The sequence below is a fragment of the Strix aluco genome, chromosome 9, assembly GCF_031877795.1.
Source record: "Strix aluco isolate bStrAlu1 chromosome 9, bStrAlu1.hap1, whole genome shotgun sequence".
NCBI classification, from domain to species: domain Eukaryota; kingdom Metazoa; phylum Chordata; class Aves; order Strigiformes; family Strigidae; genus Strix; species Strix aluco.
In genome coordinates, this window is record NC_133939.1 from 9423413 (window position 1) to 9449540 (window position 26128).

A 26128-nucleotide genomic window follows, 5' to 3' on the forward strand; every position below is an offset into this window, starting at 1 on the left:
CCCATAATCCAACATTTAACATATTAGCATCTATTATAGTCATGAAATATTAGAGTAGATTAAACATGGTGGGAAAATGTTATTCTCTTAAGTTTCTTTCTTTTTCCACGTTACTAGTTTTCATCAGCCGTGTACCAAAAAGAACAAAATGACTGTTATCCCAATCCGAAGAACACATAATTACAGGGATAGATACTATTTCTTAAATAATCAATTTCCTTGGTTTCTAATGCCTGCAAAAATAAGAAAACACTACCAGGACAAGTGCTCTTCCTTTGTTTACTTTTACAGTGAACAGATTTAACTGTCTCATCAACTGTGTCAACTACTAAAGTGAATGTTCCTGTCACGGATTTGAGATACCAAGTCCTATAAAGATCACCCTTCATTCTGAGTTGAGGCCTGATCACAGCAACTTCAGGAGAACTTTTTTGTGCAAATTAGCTCCTGTCAAACAGAATCACTTTCATCAAATCACAATTCACTGATGTTTCTGGCATATAGTTTTTATGCACACGAGTATTCTCATGTGACATAAAAAGGAAACCATATGTTTGGATTCACCTTCACTTCTCTCTGCCATATGATCTTGTATTCTAGTGACAAAATGCTTTTAATGAACAGAAAGTGTGGAAAACTATTTGCAAAAATGGGTCAAAAGTAAAATACTAAGCTCAGTTTAAGACTAAAGATCTGCATTGATACAAACATCACACTTCTATATGAATTAACATATGTTGCTTTATTCCATAACACGAGTTTCCATGAAGATAGTTCAGGCTCCAAAAATTCATTTTGCTTTCTTGTTCTGCAAGCTTCAACAGAGATCAAATGAAAAAAGCACATCTTGGGGATGTCAGGAACTTATTTTAAATGCTGCTTTGCCAATAGCTTAAGGGCAACTACTTTTTAGGGAGCCTAGGAAAAGACTGGTTTTCAATTAATAAAATATTAGCCTTTCAATATGCTAACTACTTTTTTTTGTAAGTAGTAGGTGAGCTTACTCCCTAAATTCAATACTTTTTTCCCCCCTAACAGAAAGCTGAAAAATAAGTGTTAGACTTTATCACTGACTTGTCACAGATTAGTGGCACATACACCTTTCTGAAGTAGAACATAAATCTATATTCTTAAATTGTAACTCCACAGATATCAGCAGCACATCTATATACTGTACTGAGAAAGAAAACAAGTCAGTCTGCTTTTCCTGAGTCATATATGCATTTCTGTAGATTTACAGTTAAATCTCTGGCTAGTCTCTATGTTTAAGAACATAAAACAGTACTAGGATTGTTTAATATTTCTCACATTACACTGATACAAAAGCAAATGAGTTTCCTAGTGGCTGCCCAGCTATCTTTATGCTTTTCAGCCTATGCCATTCAACGTTGCACTTTCTAGTCTCAGAATGTGGAAAGAATCTGCTGTTTATAAATTATACCCATCTTAAACACAGTTGTATGGGTTTGGTTAGGGTTTTTTGGGTTGGGGTTTTTTATTTGTTTGCTTTTTCAAACAAAATTATGCAGTGAGCAGAACAATATATAACTGCCATATATAATTCTAGGCTTTAAAGCACTTTTCTGACTGCTTCTGTACAGACTGCAACACAACTTCCAACCAACTGTACAACCAAATATTTTACCAAAAAAAAAAGTGGTGGACTATAGGATGTACTTCAAACTACTGCAGTGTGAGCAGCTCAGTCGTTTTGATACTTTGCTTTACAGTGACAGCTGTATTTCACAGTAGACAAAGGGCTGGAACATCATATGCAGCACAACAGCTGTACTTCTTCAGCTCAGGTTCCTTTGAACTTGCAGCTTAGTTCAGTGGGAATTCAGAGACCAGAACCTTCCACTCCCCCAACAGAAACATGACAGAGGCCCACAGCTGTTTGTTTAGAATGCAGTATTTCCTCCTCCCATTTTTACATGTACTTGTAGAGCACAACAAGCTCATACAAACATGAGGCAAGCTTCTTTGCTTTAAACAATGATTGTTTATCCCATTTAAGCTTTTTAAGGGAAACTCTCTGTATAAAAAGTGACACATTGAGATACCACTGAAGCCATTAATTTCTGTTCGAAGTTACCCAAGAAGCAGGTCTGCAGAATAGAAGGAAAGCTGGTGTTAACTTGCCATTTTTATTCAAGGCACGTTTTTAAAAAGAAAGAAAAAAATCATCACATTTACCCATTTTTAAGTTCAGTAGATGGTAATCATAGTCTGAAGCCTCCAACAGATTACTCGAGGAAAAAAGATGATTGTAAACATTAACTGGTGTCCGAGTTATTTCTTTAGGCGGGCCTGATTAATTTTCTGAGTGCAGTAGCAAAAACTTTGCTTTCAAATTTTTGAGAGAAAATACAGCAGAAAATGAAAGCACAAGGAAAAGCTTATTACAAAAAATATGTTTGACACTGGTCTGATTTTTCATCTGCTGCTATTTAGATGAAGGAATACTCAATCCTTCTGTTCCTCCTTGTAAAGATGACACAAAGTCAAAAAGTTTTTATGTGGAAATGAAACCTTTGTCTTCACAAAGCTCAAGATACTTCATTAAGATAATTTTAACCAAAATAAATCTGGTTAGGACAAAGGAAGAACTATGTTAATTCCTTCCTAAGGATAAATACACACTAATAAATGAGAATTAAGACAAAACCCTGATCTGACATCTGCTAGTGCCACACCAATTGCAACTCTGAGGCAGTGACTTGCCTTGTTCGACATCACATTTCCTCACCACCACTTGTGAATAGCAAATCAAGTACTCCCTTAACACAGAAAGTGTTTTCTTGACAGGCTTACACTCTGCACAAAAGGGCTCACAATATTACCAGCTTTAATGCCAAAACTATTCTTATCCCATTGAACACGAAGAACGTCTATGGTGTTCCTCCCACTCCCTGGGGAGTTTGCCAGAAGTCAGTTATAACTAAGAAGGAATTTATTTCCATTTCCATTAGGTACAACAACTTTTATTCCCCCCAAAAGCAAAAGCCTTGTACCTAATAAAAGTAAAGTTATACAAGGAAAGATAGGGAGGACTTCAATAAAATAAAACTATCTACAATAAACCACAGTAATTTTTAAGTAGTAAAGATCTCCTGTGTACAGTGCTATAGTGCTCACAAGACCAGGGAGGAAAGAGCTGAAAGTACAGAAAGAATATCTTCTACTGACTAGGACTAACTGCACTAGGGATGGAAGTGACTATCAAACTATACTGTTTGTATCTTAATCAAAAGATCTGAATACCCAGTTTTAGATCAGGTCTGCATATAAAGTGATTGAATTCTTTAATTGATGGTAATCATCAGCATTAATCATCATGTAGCAGAAAAACAGACAGATTTTCCTTGCCTATTGCACCCTGCAGCATACAGGAACTTCGTGCTATTAATCCTCCTCTGCTTGATCTCCACTTATTTATTGTTGGTCGATGCATTTTTTCAGATCAGCCAGTGAACATGTAAAAAGTTGACCAGCATCTACTTCGTGTAAGAACACAGAAGCAGGTTCACAGGCAACAGGGAGCAATAAGCAATTTTTTTCCTATTTGAAACAAAATTATTTATACCAGCTTTCCTACTCAGCTCCTTTGAGATTCTGGTCACCAGCCAAATTATTAGAATTGTATGGCAACAAGATAAAAATTGACTGAAAGAAAGCCAACTGAAAGAAGACAAGTAAAAAACAAAGGAAGAATCATCATTGCTGGAAAGAAAGGATCAGATACTGGTCAAGGAAAGGAACTGAGACATATGAAACATATCACTGAATGAAACTTAGCTCCTTAACTCACATAGCTTTGGGCCCAAACCTATGTGAGGTTTTTTTATTTAATAATGGGATTATGTATAAAAATATGAAAGACTACAGGAAAAAAACATGTGAAGCCACATAATTTTGTATGACATTTCAAGAGCATGAAGTAAAGCTACAAAACACTGCAGTATAATATCGAGCCACATTTCTATTATTAATATCAAAATAATCAGATGCAGCCTTTCATGAGACTGATTGTAAATTAAAAAAAGGAAAACATCAAACTAGCCAAGCACTATCCAATATACACACAGACAGTGTAGAATGACCTAGATTTGTGACATTTTAAAATTTCAGTCTACTACAACAAGCAAGGCATCCCACGTTGCACTATCAGTATTCTATTGCAGGTTGCTCCAGCACCATTGAAAGCACTGCAACCTCCTGTGGGCATCCCCTGGAAAACAACATGTGCATCTCAGGAGGTGAGCTCAGTGCCTAACATCTTAATTAAATGGAACAGCTTCCAGTATTCATCATTTGGGGGGGGGGGGGGGGGGGGAGGTAGGATTCAACATAAGGAAATCTCATGACTTAATTTACTAAATTAGTCCTTTGCATGTATATAGCCTTCTTGGGTCTATGAATCTTGAAGAGTTTAAAGTATTAAAAATTAAGCCTTGCAACCAATATCCTAAAAGAAAGTTATGCATCAAATCTATAGCACAGAGAAGTTACGTTATCTGCTGAAGGCTGTAGATCAAACTGCAGCTTGTTTTTCCATTGCTCACTTTGAACTACTGAGCAGCTAACTGTAAGAGGATAGAGGAATCATTGACCACTGTTTAATATTGCGTTCATTTATAATTCAGCTGTTATTACAGTATGCTTTCATTAAATGCCTCAGCTGTACAGTTATTTCTACTCCTGAAGCTTTATAACAGTTTAAACTCTCTCACTGTTTGATACAGTCATTTTTAACCTAAAAAGGATTTCATCCTGTTATATGTTTGCCTCTGTCAATTCTTCCATCTCAGTGTCATAATCATGCTTTGGAGTAGACTCCTTTCATAGTAAAATGTTGTAGACAGTACTGAGATCAAATGAAACCCAAATTCATTCCATGACATAATCTTAATAATTCAACACATTTAAGAAGCCATATCTTTTAGCGTTGCTATTTCAGTGAGAAGATGGTGGCAATCAGGATGCAAATTCATTTTCCTACCTGGAAAGCTTTATCATTCAGGCAGAGAAGAGAGGGAAAAGAAACTTAAGTGACTCATGTATTCCCACAAGTAGTGCCTGCTGCAAGTGAACTGCTTGTAGATAGAGTATACACTGAAGTTGACCATGCAAGACTTTTGGCAAATTCTTATTAATTAATCTGAAGAAAAGAGGATTCATTCTATAAAGTTTCTTAAATGGATAGTATACTACATTTATTCCCACTAAGTAATGTATGTACATTAATAAAAAGTCTTTCAGATGGCATGCTCAATTTTTTGATATATATTTCTATTTTTCAAAAGACAGAAGTTCAGCTTTTAGATCTCAGCTTATGAACGTGGTGAGCATTGCTATGTCTTGAAGTACCATTTTGCTCTGATAAAACAGTCCCTAGAATGTGTCAACAGGTGGAAGTTTTTATTTCTTGATACTAAACTATCTTGCTACAGCATGAATTATATTATCCTTCTATTTGAGGGAGATATAGGCTAAAATCCCCAAGAATCAACAGCAACCACCACCAAACTGAAAGGTCCATGAGGCAGACATGGAGCACACTAGCTAGTAATAACACAGTATTTTCTGCATCCAACAAGGAAACAGCAAATTAAGTTAATTCCATTATAATCACTTCTCACTGTAAGCCCAATGATTGTAAATGCTGCATCATTTTTCACTTACAACAGCACTGATACATTTGGTCCGCTACTATAATACAATAATAAAAATACTTCAGGGAAAAAATAATTTAAATAGTTGTACAGCAACCTATGCATCTAGGCAGAAGCATTCACTCTCTAAATAATTGAATGAAAAACAGTCCACAGTGGAAAACTTTCTTCTCTCCTGTTATGTAAAGTAGGACATAGGACATGTAAAGAGAGTCCTTTACATTTCCAAAACACCAGACAGAGAAATATCCAAAACTTAAATTGGAAACAGAAGAAACAGCATAAGAGACAGTCTGTTACACTATAAAAAGTGGGATTTCCACTGAGAAATACTCTTCATCATTTGTGCATCCTTAACCTTACTACTGATGAGAAAACTGGTAGAAATGAGTCTCATGCAATTACACAAAGTTTTCTCTGATATTCTCATAGATGAGGTGTATTGGGTTTGCGTGGCAAGGTTTTGGTAGCAGGGAAGCTACAGGGGTGGCTTCTGTGAGAAAGCTGCTGGAAGCTTCCCCCATGTCCCACAGAGCCAATGCCATCTGGCTCCAGGATGGACCCACCGCTGGCCCAGGCCGAGCCCATCAGCCACAGTGGCAGTGCCTCTGGGATAACATATTTAAGAAGAGCAGGGGGGAAAACTGTGGGGCAGCAGTCGGAGAGTAGAGTGAGAACATGGAGAGAAACAACTCTGCAGACCCCAAGGTCAGTGCAGCAGGAGGAGCAGGAGGTGCTCCAGGTGCTGGAGCAGAGATTCCCCTGCAGCCTGTGGTGCAGCCCATCATGAGGTAGCTGTGCCCTGCACCCAGGGAGGTCCACGGGGGAGCAGAGACCCACCTGCAGCCCTTGGGGGACCCCACGCCAGAGCAGGTGGGTGCCTGAAGGAGGCTGTGACCCTGTGGGAAGCCCACGCTGGAGCAGGCTTCTGGCAGGACCTGTAGCCCCATGGAGAGAGGAGCCCACACTGGAGCAGGTTCCTTGGCAGGACTGGTGACCCCACAGGGGACCCACGTTGGAGCAGTCTGTTCCTGAAGGACTGCAGTCCATGGGAATTATTGGAGAAAGTTTGTGGAGGACTGTCTCCTGTGGGAGGCACCTCACACTGGAGCAGGAAAAGAGTGAGAGGAAGGAGCAACAGAGACATGATGAACTGACCACAACACCCATTCCCGTCCCCCTGTGGCACTTGGAGGGAGGAGGCAGAGAAAATCAGGAGTGAAGTTGAGCCCAGAAAGAAGGGAGGGGTAGGGGGAAGGTGTTTTTAAGTTTTGGTTTTATTTCTCATTACCCTACTCTGATTTGATTTGTAATAAAATTAATTTCCCCAAGTCGAGCCTGTTTTGCCCATGACAGTAACTGCTGAGTGATTTCTCCCTGTCCTTAGCTCAGCTCACAAGCCTTTCGATATATTTTGTCTCTCCCTTGTCCAGCTGAGAAGGCGGAGTGATAGAGCGGCTTGGTGGGTACCTGGCATCCAGTCAGGGTCAACCCACCACGAGAGGTAAGCATACAGCAAGCATGGGAGCATAAAGAAGAGTAAAAAGCAGAGTTGCAAACCTGAAAGTACAACTGAAAGTTAACAGTCCATGACACAATAGTTCCAGCACTAATTCAAGTGCAAGCTTAGACACACAGCAAGCAACTTTGCTCAAGAAGCTTTTTCACCTCTGCAGTGCATGTAGGCAGGCATATTCCCCATCCTCTCTGTAGGGGTATATAAGCAGCAAGCACTGTCTTCAGATTCCAATTAAAGATGAAGTGTTTATACTTGTTGTTTTCCTTGCCGGGAGCCCTTTTTTTCCTCTTCACAAGTTCTTCTAAAAAGCACTTCTTTTATTTTTATTTTTTTTTACATATATAAATCTTCTCAGCTGGTGAGAAGGAGAAACTTCTGGGGTGAAGGAGAAACTTCACTCTTTCTCTGATTGCAGGGAACTTCGGCTTACCACAGCTTTAATTCCCTATGCTATGCATCGCCTAAATCCATAAAGCCTTTTCTCTCACCTCTGCCCACTTCATTTGTATTTTCTCCTCTTCCCCTAGGCAGTGCAATAGAGTGAATTTTTTAAAAATTTTTTTCCTTTTAAGCAGAGCCAAGTTATTAACACATATTTCACTGCTCAGCTGGACCTCCTAATAAGCTAGTTACTGCTTAGAGCCAGGCTAATCAGGAGAGGAGTCAGGATGTCCAGCAGAGAACCAACACAAGAATGAAAAATAGACTAAAAAGTGAGGCTGAAGCTAGGTACTATGGTCATAAAAGCAGATATACCAACAGAGCAGCCTGAAGGAGGGCGAGTGCCTGATCACCAACTCACATAATCACTACAGACCAGGATGAAGATTTGGCATTAACAAGCTTGGTATTATTCATTTATAATTTTGTAATAGAAAAGGTTTTAAAAAAAAACCCAAAAACCAAAAAAACAAAAACCAAACCAAACCAAAAAACCCAAACAAAGTTTGGCTGGTTTGCAACCACAGTTGTTTAACATGCAGTCAGTCCAGCACCTTTTAACATAATATGGCCTTAAATTTTAAATGTGTTGGTTTGCAGTTGCTACATTTGTTCTAACACTGCCTTAACTGATGTGCTCAAGCTAAAACATTTGAGTTTATTTGTAGTTTCAACAGCAGCACAGACACACCTCACCTTAAGGAGATGAACACCCTTACTCTGGGAACAAGCAAGCTCAAAAAGTCAGAGCCTAACAAAAAAGAACCTAAACAGGGGGTGTGCGGGAAACTGAGAGTGAGCCAAACCAGAAACAAAACCATATCAGGTGGAGGAAATGCGTGCAGCCACCAGGACAAGGATGAAGCACACGAGGGCTGGAGTGGAAGCAGCTAGAGATTATACATACCTAGTATTTCCAATCATTCTGTAACATGCCCAAACTTTTATTTGTTCCAAAGAACAACAGGTCTCGCATTGTGACAGTAATACATAAGACAAGGCTTTGCATAGCAGGAATAATAGGTTGTGAAAGACCATGCATGCAGACCCGTAACAACAGTATGCTGTTGTAGTTTCTTAGTATCCGTGACAAATAGATCCTCTAAAGCATTTTGAAGCGATTCACTTAACACCTTTGAGATCTGTGCAAATGGGCATGAAAAGCTTTGATTTCTCTGGCACGCAAGCAATAGAAAGTCCTTGTCCTGTGGAAATGCATCTCATCCAAAATGAGATTTCTTACATTTTCTTCTAAATTGCGTAATCTTAAATTTCATTTAGTCCAGTATCTTTTCCAACATCTTTCATGTGTTCTTAAAAAAGAACTCCTAAAACCATTGTGAATATTTCAGATATGTCTCTATATTCTTTGAATGAATTTTATTAGGCCCTGATACTTTGAAAATATTAAATAATTAAATATTAAATTAAAGTGTGGTATAACTTTCTCTTTTTTCTTCTTTTTTTTTTTTTTTTTTTTTTTTAAATTCTAGACAGTTCTTAGCTATATATTATATATTTCTGGTACTAATGGTGTTACTATGTGATCTCAGTGTTGTGGCTTGATCTTGGGCCAGAAGTCAAACACCACTCGGCTCTTCACTCACCCTTTCCCGTGGTCAGTTTGGGCCAGGCACTCCAGCTGTGCCCCTCCCAGCTCAAAGAAAGTTAACTCTACCTTGGCTGAAATCCGGGTCAGGTGCTCCAGTTATGCTCTCTCCCAGCTCAAGAAAATTATCCCAGATGAAACCAGGACATTCAGTTAAGTTTTTTAATGAAGAAATGCACAAAATGTCAAAATGTCATTAGTGAGTCCTTTCCTTTGACATTGTCTGAAATTAGTTTTCCTTCTGGGTGAAAACAAAGAGCTAGAAGCAGAGATTTTTCTTATGATGAAAGGGTAGTGATGTTTTTTCCTTTCTCTTGCTAGTTGTTGTGGGCAAGCCACAGCTAGCCAGAAATAATGTTTTCAGAAGCAATTCTCAATTGTGAATGCATCAGTTTTGGGTTGTACCACATCTGGCTTCTCATATATCATTCTAAACCTTCCCTCCAAACCAGATATTTCTATGTGCTGCAGTCAGTTAGTCTCTTAAATCACTGCAATTTATTGAAAGAACTACTGTATCCTTCAGAGAGTGAATCCTGCTGGAATACATGGTTTTATAGGAAGGGTCATTCCTTCTCCATCCTAAGGAAGGCAACAGTTCCTCTTCCCTCTCCCTGACTCATGAGCTTATCTTACACCTCTAGGAACACTTGAAGGCAGCAGACTTTTCTTGCTGGTTTTCTACATAGTAACTGAGAGAATGAACATGCTAACAGAAATTTTTGATACCATTAGCAGACATAGAAAAGAACAATGTAATCAGCTACCACTTTGCTGTGTTAGGAGTACAGAATACAGGGAAAATTGTTAACTATTTTAATAAGTTTCTGCCTCTCTAATTTGAGTGTGTCATCATGGCCTGTGTAAATAAAAGAAAAAGCACTTTTATAAACAATAAATCCATGATTTACGTAGTGTTACTACAGACACTAGTCAAGGGTTAAGTCACTGATAGTATATGGTCTTTCTTCAAACTTCTTTCTGCACGTTATTAATCAGTGTGCAGTCTCAAATTACTGTTAGAAATATCAGTATTAGAAATACCAATGAGGTATCAGGAGGTAGAGCAAAAGGGGGAAGAAAGAAGAAAAAGACAACAATCTTCGCTTATCCTGCAAAACAGAACAGAACAGGATAAACTGCCAAGTAGAACTTGTACTGAGTTATTTGACAGCTAATGGAAATACAGCATAAATGACCAAACACTAATTTGAAGCAATTTCAACTGAACCTGTGTCCTCATTGCCCTGTGCTTTTCTTTCTCTCACACATTTGGTTTTTTTTCCATCAACACCTTGCAGGGTCGAGCTTATTTGTAGGTGAAGTCATCATATCACAGTCTGGCTATCATGAGAACTATGATGAAAATGACAATCAGACCAAACCAGAACAGAGGCATGAGGGAACATGTTTGCAAACACTATTAAAGTCTGTCAGTTTGGTTGCAGGTATTGCATCTAATTCAGTTTCTTTGGCGGCCAGTCGGATCTGATCTTTCAATATCTGCTAGAGAACAAACATATTAATGAAATGAGACCATCTTAGAACTGGCTACAAGCCTACAGATAGACGCTGAGAGGGCCACCTATACTGGGAGCAGCACAGGAATGAGGCTGTTGGATGAAAGTAATTTTGATAGAGCAAAACTAGAGCACTACAGACAGCAGGAAATAAGTGATGGGAAATACATGGGGCAGAAGACAAAGTTGTCCAAGACTCAGTGGAAGAAAACAATTCACAGAGAATCTGAGAAAAAGAAATATGTTGCTGAGAATAATATATGCACAAGCTGCTATTAGCCTCTGTATTATGTCAAAATACAGGTCCAGGTGTCAGCACGTGGCACACAAGACACACTTTTGATTTCTTTCATTACTCAAAAAACTCCCTATGTATTCATGAATGTTTCACAAAAGAAAAGCAGGCAAGCATCACAAGATACATTTCTTCTAATGATTTAATTTAAAAGCCTTTCAATATCCCAAAATTAAATATGCACAATAAAAAAGCATTACCATTGATTAGACTGGAAAGACAAATGGAATAAATAATATCCATTAAAGGTTCAGGTTATACTATGGAAAGCTGTTCAGCACACAGATCTAGTACTTATGCATGAAAATCCAATTGACACAATAGGCTATAACCATTCCAACAACCTATTATAGCCCATCATGTAAATGGTTACACATAATGACACAGTCATTATGGTCTGTAGGGCTCTGGATCAGTGAATTAAAATTTCTCTAGGTAGAACAAACTTTGAGCAAATAGGCTCAAAGGAACTCTTACAATAAACTATGTCAAGACCTATCTTAGTAACTCCCAATTATACATTAACTCATTAACACCAGTTGAATTGCTAAATTTTGGAAAAATTTAGTTACCTACAGTACAGAAGCCAGCATCAAAAGTCAGTATTCTTGAATATGTGTCATATAGATATCACTGTCCTTTACAGCTTCAAGTAAGAGAACAAGCTGTTTCATATGTCAGTTGCAGATAAACTCTTAGAGGGTAGATTTCCTTGTTTGGAATCATAGGATCATTTAGGTTGGAAAAGACCTTAAAGATCATCGAGTGCAACCACTTACATATAAGCACTATAGTAAGCATGCAATATTGAAAGGCTCATATATTCTTTACACAAATTTCATTTTTCTTTAAAATTATCATTTGTATAAATAGGTAAAAAGGCTACATAAATCTTGGAATAAATCAACTAAATGAAGGTGTCTAATACAAAGTAACTAAACAATAATAGAAAAAATATGTCTGATAGTGCATTTATAGGACAGTGGCCAGCTTAAGGAAGGACAAGAAACACACTTGGACTCAGTGAAAAAAGGGGCAGGTCCACAGCAAATGAGCAACAACACTGAAACTACAATTCAAGTCCAGCTCTCTTCATCAGGCCTTGGGAGAAAGAATGCCATACATTGTTCAAGAGCATAAACAATGGCAGACAAGAGCTTAAAATAATTAAGACAGTTAGAAGGATATGCTTAAAGATGCATCTCAAGTGTAAGGTTCTTTCATGTGTGCTAGTTATGCTTAAAGTCTCATAGGAGCCTGATGAGAAACCTCTCACTATTGCTGGTTAGGGGCTGATTCAGGTGGTTTGCTTATAGCACCAAGCTGAGTGGACAAAATGCCTATGAAATGTGTGGTCCTAACAAGATAGTGGCCTTATGGTACCTAATCCAAGTGTATAAACTCCCCATGAATTAATGAAGAGTGAGGTAAATGCTTTCAAGAAATTCAGGAAGAACAATTATAGTTATTGTGATGTATAGATGATGTAATCACTATATCAGGTACCTGTGCATAAAATTCTGCGTGTGTCCTTATTTGAATATCACGCTGTGAAATCACCTTCCGATCATAATGAAGCGCATCACCACAGCACAGAGCTTGACCTCACAGTCAGAGCTTGTGCCTTTTTGGAGCTCAGCTGCTGTAGTGTGCAAAGAAGCTGAAACGATCAATGAACTTTTTTCCAAGTATCTGACAGAGGGGTGGACGAAAACGGGCATCCCTGTTTGATCTGGCCATGCTGCTCAACCTGCCATTACCTGACTTGACACAGCAGAAAGAAATAACGCTGCCCATGTTGGCGCTTCTTGTTTAGCAGTGAGCAGAACTGTAGCCATTTTCCATGTCTGTACAAAGATAAACCTTGCCAGTGCTGTCACTGCTCATGTGCAGAGCAGGCAAATTGTTGGTGGTGCTGCTGCTCTTGTTCAAATGACCCAGACTGCAAGTGCTGCTGCTGCGGTGGAGAGAATTCAGCATGTCAGTATTATGAAAGCAAGTGCTGCAGAAGTTCTATTGATGAACCACATCACTCAAGAACACCAGGAGCTGTTCAGTAAGTGGAGTTAAAGGCTCTTAAAATTTCTTGGGGTTTTGTTTTTCTAATTTACATTATATCTTAATAGATGTGTTGCATTTAGAAAACACAGTCTGTTGGCATGTTGGAGTCATTTCGAATAACCACAGGATATCATTACTCTGACTGGGGCGAAGACTGCTCCAGAACATCATTGCACTTGTAATTAGGACCACCTGATTTCCAGATAAAATCCATGAATGGCCAGCATATGCTTATGCATTCTCACAGTGTAAAAACCTATGTAGCAACATGAAGGAAAAGAGAACCTGAGAACAAGGAGGAAAACAGGAATGTTTTTGTAGGAAGGGGGCTGCAGGTAAGGATACAAGGAAGACTGGAGTAAAAACAAAGAGTAGTAAGACTGCTGTTAACTGGAAGCAGAAGGAAGCAGTTATGTTCAGAATAAGACAAAAAGGAGACAAATAATTATGAAGACTCAAGAAATGCCACACAGAGAATGGAAAGAAGGCATAGTAACAGTCTTAGAAGATAAAACTGGAAACCAGGAGGGAAGGGGCTGATTATTAACTGTAGAAATGCTACACTAAGGAGCACTCACAAGTATGGGTGGGGGAAGAGGAGGGCAGAAATGAAGTTAACAGAAGAATTCCAGACTAAACAGTACCAAACCAAAGGGAATTGACAGGACCTCTGGAAATGTATGGTTAATCCCTACCTAGGTAAACTCTGAAGACAAGAAGGAATCTTCATAGCAACCGAAGATTCTAGTCTCTTTAGTTTATTAGGGTTTTTCTGTTGTTTAGAGTGACAGAAAGAGCAGATAGCATGGTTGAACATTTGAGGAGAGAAGGTGGGAAGGAAAGCAGTAACAACATAGATGCTAAAGAAACACACACCAGAGGGCCAGACCATAGAGGCCTAGAACCAGGTGTTCATCTTGAATAAAGATGCTTATGTCAAGGCTATGGAAAATATTGAGGAGGCACTATAAAATTAATATATTTTTAAAAGGATAATGTCCACAGACTAAGAGGCAGGTTACGACTAACTATCAAGATTTGAAGAGAATGGGGATTAGCACATCCTGAAAAATCAGTCCTCTTCTAAAATAAAATAATAATTAAAAAAAAGAAAACACATTTGAAAGTCTTTGCAATTAATATAAAGAATCAGTGATAAGGCTGCTACTAACACTAAAAATAAACTTAATTCATTCTAGAAATCAGAAATAATTCAGAGGTGAGTGATTTCTTAAATGATTCTAAAATTATGATATAATTTAGTGTCTTATATAGTACCCTAATATTCAAATATTTTTGTTTGAGTTCTTGGGGTTGTTTCGTTGGTTTTTTTCCAATTTTATTTAGATCAAAAGATGTCATCTCAAGATTCAGAACTAGGAATAATGCACCTGTCATTAGACTGGAAAGGAATGTCTCCAGCCATGTTTTCCATGACCAGCTTGCCTGTCCACTCTGTAAGCAATTGTTTCCAACGATTTATGCTGCCATTCAATCACTGCTTTGGTGAGAAGTGCATAACTAAAAGAAAGACCAAAGCTGAAGTAACTGAAAACTTTTATATCATCATATGCCCAGTGTATAGCAGAGCACATTGCCCCCCCTACACAAATAAAATTCAGCTGAGGAAAAGCAAAACTAGACATAGTTTTCTGAGGTGGAGATTTGACCATAGTGACTGTGAAACTTGCAGGGAGAGAAGAAGAGTGGCAACCAAAAGGTGTAGAACATGTGGAATCAATTATTGTAATGAATGTCTGCATTTAAACCATTGCAAGAATGGTGCTCAAGACCACATTTTCACCAAAGCACATAAAGAAGATTGTGAACAGTGGCGCTGCTTACTGCACAGCAACTCAAACCTCTCTGAACACTGTCTGGATAGCCACGACCTGATCTGTGAGTCCTGCAAGAACTCACTGCACAACGATCACGAGACTATTCCCTTGTCAGTCATGTGTTCAAGAGAGCCTGCTTCCCTTTTTGATACATTTGCAAAATTTAGAACAGGTGTGTATTTCTGTTGCTTCTCACACTTTCCCATGCCTCCTTGGGAAAGAAACTTGAACATATGGTTGACAAGTTATATTAATTCTCTGCACAGCACAAGAGTCAGAAAGGTGATGTGTTCCCACTGTAGAAACACAAAAACCCATAATTGTGGCATCATGAGCCAGGCTCCACTATTACAGAATGAAGGATCTGTATGTGGGATGGGAACAGAAATGTGCATCTAGGAAGGGGAACTTTCATTTCATACTACAGGACCCAGCATGGAATAAACACCAATTACATCTGCAGGACAAAATGGTGAATATTTTTTAATCAGAAATAGATGTTTGAAGATGAACTGCTTCTTCACCTGCAGGCAAGTTATGAATTGTCCCTCTTCAGTCAGTTTTATGCTTATGCCCATGCTATGAGTCAAAGCGGTCACATTTTTCTGAGGTGACACAGCAGTGTCACTTATTTTAACTAAGACTTGATCCATAGCAACTAAGGGACTGAACACAGACCATGATTTTATCAATTTCTTTTAATTTTGATCTTTGCATATAACTTCACAAATGTTGGGGACATAATGAAGTTGCACAGAAAATAACATTCAGAAAGGTGAAAGTGAACCATGCACAATGAGAAACAGCTGGAAGCATTAAATTCTCAATTTTCAAATAGTCTTAAGTTTGAGAAAAGTAATGTAGAATATTTATGCAGGATTTTGTAATGTGAAATTGTTTCCTGATGTTAGCTGAATGCCACTGGAATTTACTATCGGTCTTTGGTACTTTTGATTCTTTCCCTCACAGTTCACAATTTTTAGTGTCAGAAGAGTTAATCATACCCTCACATAACGACCATCAGAGGAATGTACTGTCAGCCACAGACATAATGTGGGCTATGCAGGTGTATTTGCTGTCAATATTTTAACTTCATACTGTCATAGTGAATTTTCAAAGATAATATAGAGCTACAATAAATTCAGCTTCAGGATTTCCCATGTAATAAAGTAAAAATTATCAAGTCTATTTTGGGGGAGATTAATTTGAGTAAGTGAGGAAATAACAATAAAGTAGCAATTAACTGCCAAATTTTATACACCTAAATGTGAACATTTTAACCCAAACAACTTCCCTCGGGGCTTACCAGCAGCAGAAATGTGAGAAAAATACTAGAATCCTTATTCTTCTCCCATGTTCTACCAAACACGATTTTTTTTTAAGCTAAAATCTATCATTCTGCCTCTTGTAACCACTACGTTTTAAAAAGAATTTGGAACTTCTGACCTGATTTATTTTTTTTGCACAGTACACTAAGAAGTTGATAATGGCCTAATGGAAGTCATCCTGTTAAAATATAATTTCAGGACCTATACGGTCATCAAAAGAAAGGAGATCAGAAATGGATTATTAAAAATATGTATGGTTCATCATGAACAAGAAAAGGAGATGATGGAGTTGCTTGAAAACATTGAACTTAAAAAACAGAAAGAAATTTCAGAATACATAAGCTATACATCCAGCCAGCTATCATATATGGATGGCCTTATTTGATACACTAAAGAGGCTCTTAAGGAAGAAAGCCAAGTTGTGTTTCTGCAATCTGCACAGTGATTGGTGAAAGAAATAGAAAATGCAGTTCCTTCCATTTTCCAATCTAGTCCACATCTAAGAGAAGATCCCTTAAGAAAACATCAACTCAACTTTGACAAATTTTTCCTGTTTTACACGGACTTGTCCCATCCCTTAGCAGAATAAAGCAGTCAGAAAGTAAAGCAGAAAAACATCCCTATTCTTTTAACCCAGAGATAATGTTCCAAGGCATGTTTCAAGTACTCATGAATCCAAGCAAGCAACATTATTCTGAAGTCCATTTTTAGATTCCTTGTTTGATTTAGGTGTGCTGTCTAAAGACACTGTCAGAAGACTAAGCTCTACACATCCCCATCATCCTACACAGAGTAATGAAGTGTGTGAGTAGCGGGATACAGCTTGTGAAACTCCAGGAAAAGAAAGAAAATATCAGATTGTTAACTTTTCAAGTCCAGAACCTACAGACAATGACAGTCCCAGTCCCAGGACCTGTTGTTATATATCAGACTGCTGTTTACTCGAGGTCTGCCAAAGTAAGACATTAATAAATTCTAAATATATAGAAGAGATCATTAGATTTTCAGGCTTTTATGAAGTCTGAACCCATACGAGTTTGAGTAAATAAGACTACAATATCAATTCCAAAACTTTATTTGTAGGAGACAGTGCATTTCAAACTCACCTTTTTAGATAAACGGAAGCATAAATTGATTCGTATTACATTCTACTGCAGTCAATGGGGTTCTTATGTTATTATATATGTGATATGAATATGTTACATGGAAAGGTCCAATGCAGAAAGAAATAGATATGCCATGTTTGTATTTAAATATCTGTATGTCGGATCAAATAATTCAATCGTGGTCTTGGCCTTCAATGTGACCACATCATATCCATGTAATTTTCGTCATTATACGTTTATAGATGCTAACAAGATCAGTACGCCAGTTGCCTAACATGACCAAGTGCATGTTGCAAAGTGCTGACTGCTGTCAGCCTACATTACTTTTAGCGTGTTAGAAGAGGATACTATGAAATTCCCAAGAGGCAGCTTAGCATTTTCCAAGACCACAAACTGCATTATCTTCCACATATATTTCATGTTATGGTTGGAATTTCAGCTGCATTGGCATTTCAAAATTAAAATCCGCCAAACAGGGATGTTCCAAGAAAGCAAATATGAGGTAGAGTTTTATAAAGTTGCTCATATTGGTCCTGATAACACTGCCCAGACACCACTAGCTGGGCAGCTAAACAAAATACAGCAGCAGAACCTTGAAATACATAATCTGGATCCAAAGGCAGAATCTCTTTTTAAAGTCTGTGCTGTCAATGCAAGTGGTCGAGGAGAATGGAGTGAGATCTGTAAGGTATTGTAGATTCTTCCTATACTTCATGGAGCTGCCTTGATCTTCTTGCCTCCACAATTGTTTTTTACCCCATGTATTTATGAAGAAGACTGCTTAAATGAAATATTGCTATTCACTTATCTAGGTAAGTGATACTAACAGTTACACCGGATTTTTCCATACGTTGTTCTTTCTAATTCAGTTTGAAACTGCTTGACCTATGTAGAATGTTTCTCATTTTTTCTAGCACAGATGCTGTGTCATGATCACATCAGCCAAGTCACTGTAATTCATATTGCTTCAAGGACTGGGGCTGTGTTTGCACTAATCTCTCTGAACACACAGAGTAAGTGTCAGATCCAGAAACTTTCATGTTAGAACAAGGCGGCAATCATTAGAAGAGAGGACACAAACAGAAAAATAAGAATATTCACCTTTCAACAGAGTCTCCTTTATTGTGGTTTTAGAAGAGGAGGAAAAGTGTTGCAAGATAAAAGTTAAAAGGAGTAGGAAGGTATTCAAAAAGGTGTCGAAAGTTAAGAGATCTAATGAATTCACTTTAACACCCTTCAAGCATCCCAGATCTCTTGCTGAAGTCACCTTTAGTTTTTCATGCCTTGCTGAAAAAATACATACTTAATTCATGCTTTCTCCTTGATAAATTTTCAGTAAAGGCTGTATTGAGGAGTTGCAGTGCATAAAATGCAGATGGCTTCCATGAGAATGGTAGCTGCTGTTCTCTGGTTCCAACCGCATTTCACGGTCTTTTCCTATATCAGTTACACCAAGTGTTGTCCCTTTCCAGGTCTCTTGTCCCTTATCACATTTAGAGAGTAAAAGCCTTAACTTTGAAACAGTATTCAGACATCCCTCACACTTCCTGAGCTTTAATGACAAATGACACCTTCCTGGACTGCTCCACTTCCTATACTTAAAACACTGAGTGCAGTAGTTTCTTTTTTTTTTTTTTTTTTTTAATCTAACATGTTGGAATGTAATATTGATTTTTCTTCTGAAAATTGTTCTTTCTGCACACAGTACAGTCATATTAATATTCCAAAGAAACACAAACTCAGTTAACATCTGCTGTAATTTACAGAAGTAAAGAGTTTCATAGCAAATGAAAATGAGAGTATGAATGACAGACTTTTATAAATCGTCTTTTAAAAAATAACTATCTGTTCCTTTTGCATAATATCAGACTATTTTACTTTACCAGTTACACTACACAGAAAGTTTGGAAGAAATTTTTTTTTAAAGAAAATGTAGTATTTGATTTTAAATAGGGGATTTAGTCAGAGCAATATCATTCTTCATGTGTAACAGTTACTAAGTCTCTGAGGGAATGTAACTGTGACGGCTATGACAGGTCACAGGAGCCCAGGCACCAAGCTATGAAGAGGAAGAAGGTGACAGAAAGTTTTGTTAGACAGCAGCTAATATTTCATTCTTTGAACTAAAGCTGATGCCATGCCACTGATACCCCAAAATATCAAGTCCCACAGAAGAGGTTATTCAACTATAGTTACTAGTTACTATTCAACTATAGTGCTACTTAGCATTACAAGCAGATTTTTCAAGTCTGCATGAAGCCCTCATAAGCAACTAACAGAAACAGAAAACTATAGTCTCTCTGCTTTTAGGAGTGAGGGAACTTCTCTCTTAGCCCATTAACATGATTGTTGGCTTACAGCTGAATCACAGCTTCCTCAATTTCAGCCATTTGTCAGTGTGTGAAGCACCATGGAAGTACCACTATATCCTTGTTACACGATCACAGAAGCTGCTACAAATGGCGTGATCTCTTTGCCCAAGAAGAGTTCAATACAGTTGTCTCAATATAGGCTCCTAATGCCTCAGGAAGTGCCCGAAGGTATCTAACATATCTGCACAGAGCCGACAGATGACACCAGACTTGGAAAATGCACTTCTTGAGCAGCAACTAGGAAGAAGGCAGGTTACCCTCGAACATCTAAACTGGTAAAAGATATTAATGATTTTGGCAACTGGATCCTAATTTAAAAGTCAGTTGAAGGAATTACACTGCACTGTCCTGGGTAAGGGATATTTTTGAGTATGTGTTGAGGTTGTGGAAGATCCTGGATGAATGACAGAAACTGAAGGCAGCCTTGTCAACAAACTGCTGCATTAAACAGCCTTGGCAAACCATGCAAAACTATGTCGCAAGGCAAGTGACAAGGAATCCTCTAAGGGTGAAATTCAGTGCTCCCTGGGGACTTTCAACAAAGTAGGCAAAAATTTGTTGCCCCAGAGATAAAGGATTTGGCTGCATCTGCCATGGGAGGAGGAATGAGAAGCACTAAGGATGCAGTTAGAAAAACAGGAAGGGAAAATGTTGGAATTCTGCAATCCTTGCTCTAGTTGCTGCCAGTACTACTACTCTTGGAAGACGTGCTCCCCCACCCCTTCTTCTCAATGAGAGCAGCAGCCTACCACAAATGCCAACACACTTTGTGTCCCTTAACCTGTCTCTTGAGATTGTCAACCACAGAAACAGTGATAATTCTAATGATGGTTTTGTTGCTTTCTAACTTTTCATCATACTCTTGTTGATTAAACCTCTGGAAGGAGATTTTTCAAAATTACCTTGGAAGCCAAAAGCAAAATGACTTTTAATAGGATGTGGGCATCTAAATCCTGTGGTTGTATCTGAAACTCTTTCCCTAAATGACCAGCTGCCAGAACCTAATGGCTATATATTGTATTAATCACTGTAACATTTGCCACCAGACCGTTGCTTGCCTCCAATGTAAGGTTTTTTTTAAAGAGCTCAACTTCCATTTTGCCTCCAACATAAGTACTTAGACTTCCAAAGTTCAACATAGATAAGACAGTTTGACTGCTTTGAAAATACATCTGTAAGTGGTAAGTTCTTTTGAAAACAGACACTAATTAAATCCTATCCCCAAAATAATAAATACATGTACTTCTTCTGTACTTTAATACATCCTTGTTCTCTACTTGCAGATAATCACTTCAGATGAATATGGGAAAATGGAAGACGGGTGGGCAAAGTAGAAGAGTATTCAGGGTGCTCTGCATACACCAAATAGATAGACAAAAAATGAAAATAGGGATTCTTTTTTTTTTCCTCAAGGAACTGAAAAACATCTATGCCTCCTTATGCAATATCCCATTTCCCACTGAAGTTAGCAGCCAGAGATCTAATGGGGAGTTCTTCAGACTATTATTGCTTTCTGGCAAATAATAATAAAAAACCCCCATGTTTACATTAGCTTTTCTTTTTCCAGATGTAGCACCAAGACCTAAGGAAAATGCTATGCCATGCATAAGAATACAGTATAAAACCCATTATACTTGAGGGACCTTTGCAGCTTAAAGGAAATAAATGATGTATTTGCATTGTAAGTTAACAGTCCGATTACTATTCCCTACGAGACCATTCAATACCAGTTCATAAAGAGCTGCATGAGCCTATATCACACTTTGCATATTATTAAAGCACAAAATAAGTTACTCTGTACATATACACTTTTGCTCTCAGCCTCACTCAGCTAAGTACAACATGCATACACACATAGCAGGGCCCTGGCAACAGGCAGGACAAGAAGTACAAGAATTAGGACAGACAAAATTTTATCTCCTTATGCACTTAATAATGGTTGGGTTTACTTGACTGTTGTGAAGGTCACGTGAGTTGCAGCATATCAACTTGTTAAAAGTAGCTGCAAATAAAATTAGGAGAAGTCATAGCAGCTCTGATCCACTGAATAGGAGTTACTAGATCCACATCAAGTTTCTATATTGAAATAGTCAAGAGTAATAACTAACGTCCTTTGTGCATGGATGATCTCACATGGTTCCTTTCTTTCACTTCAGCCATACCAACCAGGTATTCATATCTAGCGAGCTATCTATATTTTCACACACACACACACGTACTTACACACATCTCCATATATGCCTGCACATATACACACACAAATACATGTATGTATTTAAACACATTTACAAACTCCCTTTGCCCCAGTCCAATCAAGTAGGGCATTTACATGGGAATGGAAACAGGATCAGGGCCACTACTAGCTCTTTTAAACCCCTTCTGTCCATCTCTATGTTTGTGTCTTACCTTCAGCACAGAACAAATTCTTTTATGGGGAATCTTGTATTATGAATACTGCCCATGAAATCTTGGACCTCCTGCTACCTTCCTTAAGGCAAACAATAAAACTTAGGTATATTTATTATTAATATACCATTTTTCCATTGCAACTTTCATTTCTGAAGCTCTGCTTTAGCTTCACATAGTTGCTGGAAGGTAATAATATTCAACCCACTTTATGGATGGCTAATGTAATAAAAAGAGTCCAATCAAACTATCAACAAAGCCAAAATCTGAACTCTTAGAGCAGCGAGTTCTCTGTCTTGTGCTAGCCAGTGAGTTATTAGTGATGCTTCAGTTAGTATGTATGTTCTTGCCAGGATCTCTGTGCAGCTTTTCCTTGACAGCGTATTTTTCTTTCAACAAAGTCTCTAGATAGGAGTAAAGGCTATTAAAAGCAAAAGAGGTTTGCATTTTCAAATCTATTGAACAATTATAGCAGTGTCTGATTTTGAGAAACATATTTTGAAACATTTAAAAGGGGCCTGATCATCACACATGAAAAGCACCTGCAATCTAAAACTTCTGATAGATTTTTGCAGAAATCTAAATGTCTGAGCTCTCTAGATAGTAAAGCCCAATTATTCCTTCAATACTCATGGTTTTTTAAACCCATTCCCCAGACAGCAACATTTTATACCTTTTTTCAAGGACATGTGAGTTTTTGCTGATGGCCTACAGTTCCCCAGAAGCTCATCCATCTGGTATTCTTTTTAGTATATTTCTCTGTAGATGGATAAGACTGCAATTTGGATCAACTGTATAAAATCCCTTTGCACCCCCTGGCTATCCATTGATAATAGCAGCCTTCTGTACCCAGCAGTTCTGAAGAGATGCAATTTGCAGTACACAGTTCTGTGCAACAGCCAAGCAAAGCTCCAATTCCAATTCCGTGTAAACAGTGACTCAGATCACCTGAATAGGGCAACATTTTATCAATATCGCTAAGAGATCAGAATCAGTCCAACCCTGCAAGCTTTAAGATTTTTATTAATTACTGTGGGGCTGCTGGAAGCCTATGTTTCTTTTCAAACAAATTACCTTTCAAACATCTCTATCTCAGCTCGCTTTGCTTTTTTCTCCAGGGTTGCCTCTATTTTCATGGGAGAAAAAGATGTGTTAAGATCTTCACGTACAGTTCAGTGCCTGCCTGTTGTGAACAGAGCCAAATCCCATGGTGACTGGATGTCTACAGCCCAATTTACTGCACTCCTCCTTTCAATAAGCAGGCAAGGCAAAGAATGGAACAGTTTTGCTTATCTACTACTTGCTGCTCAGTTACAGCAATGGGTGGGGAGGCAGCTCCATTTCTCAGCCTATGCAGACATTTTTCAGCTGCATGCCCTGAAATTGAAATTTTGAGATGTTTATAAATAAGTAAAAACCTCCCCGTATTTAATACAAGTGTGATATTTGCATAATTACTTTTCAAGGTAATGAGTGTAATAGAAGCCAAAACACAGAAGGTTGAGTATCTTTAGAGCAGCCTGTGCCAGCAAATAAACACAGAACTCTTGTAGGTATCAAATTGCGGAGCAGCTTAGAACCAGGGTAATTTATTTAGGGAACAATATGCATCTATTTGTGCTGGGCAGCTGGCCAAGGTGAAGAAATGAAAGACACATACGTAATTGAATATTAGATGAACCATCATTTCATTTCACCACCATTTATCTCTTGGAGTATCTGTAACCAACCCTGCTGAACAAAACACTATAAAATAAAAGTGGCTGTCAAACTACCTCCTCCAAAGCCAAGCAAACAGCTGGGCTGAAGCAAATAAGGACAATTTGAAAGAAAATGTTCTGTGATGGTGGCTACCCACTTTGTTAAGTGATGAAATCAAGACCAACATCAGTCTAACATACAGATACCTACTAGTCAGTGGCATCTCTGCCTTCCTGGATGGATCATAAATTAGCTGGCAGGTAGGAGATAGGTCGGAGGTTCAGCTAGCTAACCTGCATGACACAAAGCAGCTAACCAACCCACCCTGCACAGCAAACACAAGAGATATATGGGCATCAACTATTAAGCCAAGGTATTACAATGTTTTATCATCCACTTGCTGTGTAACCCATCAGGGAATAATTAGTATCAATATTATTCAAGGGTCTGCAGTGTCATCTTCAAGAATATTTTCAAGACCATTATAGAACTTTGGAGAACATTGGTCCACCTGTAACACATTATTTTTACACAAGAGGAGGTAGAGGTCTTTGGGGGCCTAAATGTTTAACTGACAATTCGGACTGAAAATATTCCCAATGTTTTCTAACATAACTACTGTTCATAATGTGATGAGACTCACATTGCACCTCTGTACAATGTGTAAAAGTGACTTGATAGCTGAACTGAAATTCTGAAATACATAACTCTACATAAGTATTATTATACATAATTATTATAAGTCACAGCATTTTAAGCAAATAAAGCAGAGCAGTAATACGTAAACAAACATAAACACAGCCTGCTAAAACTGTTCTGTTTTAGACTGTGAAGCTGTGATTCAGTGCAGCTGAAAAATGCATTCTAAAAGTTAGGAGGTTCTGCAATCGTAATTAGGAGAGAGAACAAAAATGAAAAAAGGACTAATAATCAAAACGGTTTGAACCAAGTCCCTTTTCTATCTTATAATCTCAAACACACAACTTCTAGTCTCCCAAAATGCTTCTTAAATTAAAATCATCTGGATAATGGAGAGTTTGAAAATATAGGTAGACCTCAAAATAAATACATAATTAGAGACCGACTAGATTCTAGCAAATAATTTTAAAAAATAAGGGAAACACATGTTCATAAACGTAAAGGTTTTAGATACTTGCTCCTTCCATAGAAAACTGAATCAGAAGTGATATGTAACTGGAACAAAATTCAGGCTTAGACATCTCTTTACCTGAAAGTTCATGGAACAGCAAAGGAAGAATAAAATAACAGCCTGCCTGAAAGGTGTAAACATCTAAGAGGAAGAGGAATAACCTACCAGGTAGTATCATGTTACAACAGTGTTCAGAAATGACGGATTTGACCTAAGCAGTTGGTGTTATACAAAACTTAAATCAGCAGTGAATGACTATGTTACACATTGCAAAGCTTTTTTAGGGGTAAAACTGATTCCAATGTACAAAGCAGTATTAGAGAGAGTCCACAGGACAACAATCATCAGTCTCATCCAGTAAGGAACATTTCGGCTTAAGGAAGAGAAAGATGCTTTGTCTTCAAAAGGACATTTACTGGAGCATGCAGGTCACAGGAAATGTAACCTGTCAGCTTAGAAGCTCAACCAGAAATGTCTTGTCCCAGACAGTGACTCAACAAAAAAGGTGACCAGAGTACTTTGACCAGACCCAACTATCATATCCATATAGCCTACCTATAGCTCAAATACCTAGGAAATATTTTTGCTTTTGTTTCCTGGCATGAATTCTAGCTTTATAAAACGTGAATGTTTTGCTTTCTCAGCTACACAGAATTTGTGTTTAAATCATTTCATTATTTTGCTAGATTCAAAGTACTTCAAAATTTCATAAGAAAATTTGCTTCCTTCCCCTGCATTTCTTTTGCCATACATATGTTAAACAACACTTCAGAAAGAAATCTCAATTGTCAAGAGCTCTCGTAGCCATGCATCAATCTTTTTAATAGAGTTCACTGGGGTTTTTTCCCCTCTTCACAATAGTAACTAAGACAGACTCTATAAATTCTGGGATTTTGGTCTGCAAATAAAAATCTCCTGGATGTGCCCTTGCATTTATAAATGTGTTAGTTACAATGAGATTTTTGCATTGCTTACTTTTAGCAGATCATGGCAGGAAACAAATCATAGTAAATCTAATATCAAGTCATTAATTCTACTGCAACTCCAACGCAGCAAGAATATTTCACAAGACTCACAAGCTGAAGGGGAAAAGGTCTCAAGTTTTTT

General features: G+C 38.0%; 1 protein-coding gene across 1 annotated transcript; it reads left to right on the plus strand.

Annotated features, from left to right (window-relative positions):
• Nucleotides 1-6231: 6231 nt before the first annotated feature.
• On the plus strand, nt 6232-21098 carry TRIM42 (tripartite motif containing 42). The gene is given in 11 exon segments (XM_074833261.1): nt 6232-6340; nt 10546-10692; nt 12749-13115; nt 14468-14590; nt 14592-15130; nt 16427-16825; nt 16828-16929; nt 16932-17184; nt 17186-17243; nt 17832-18080; nt 21048-21098. Coding segments are annotated over 11 exon segments (2397 nt in total).
• Nucleotides 21099-26128: the final 5030 nt, after the last annotated feature.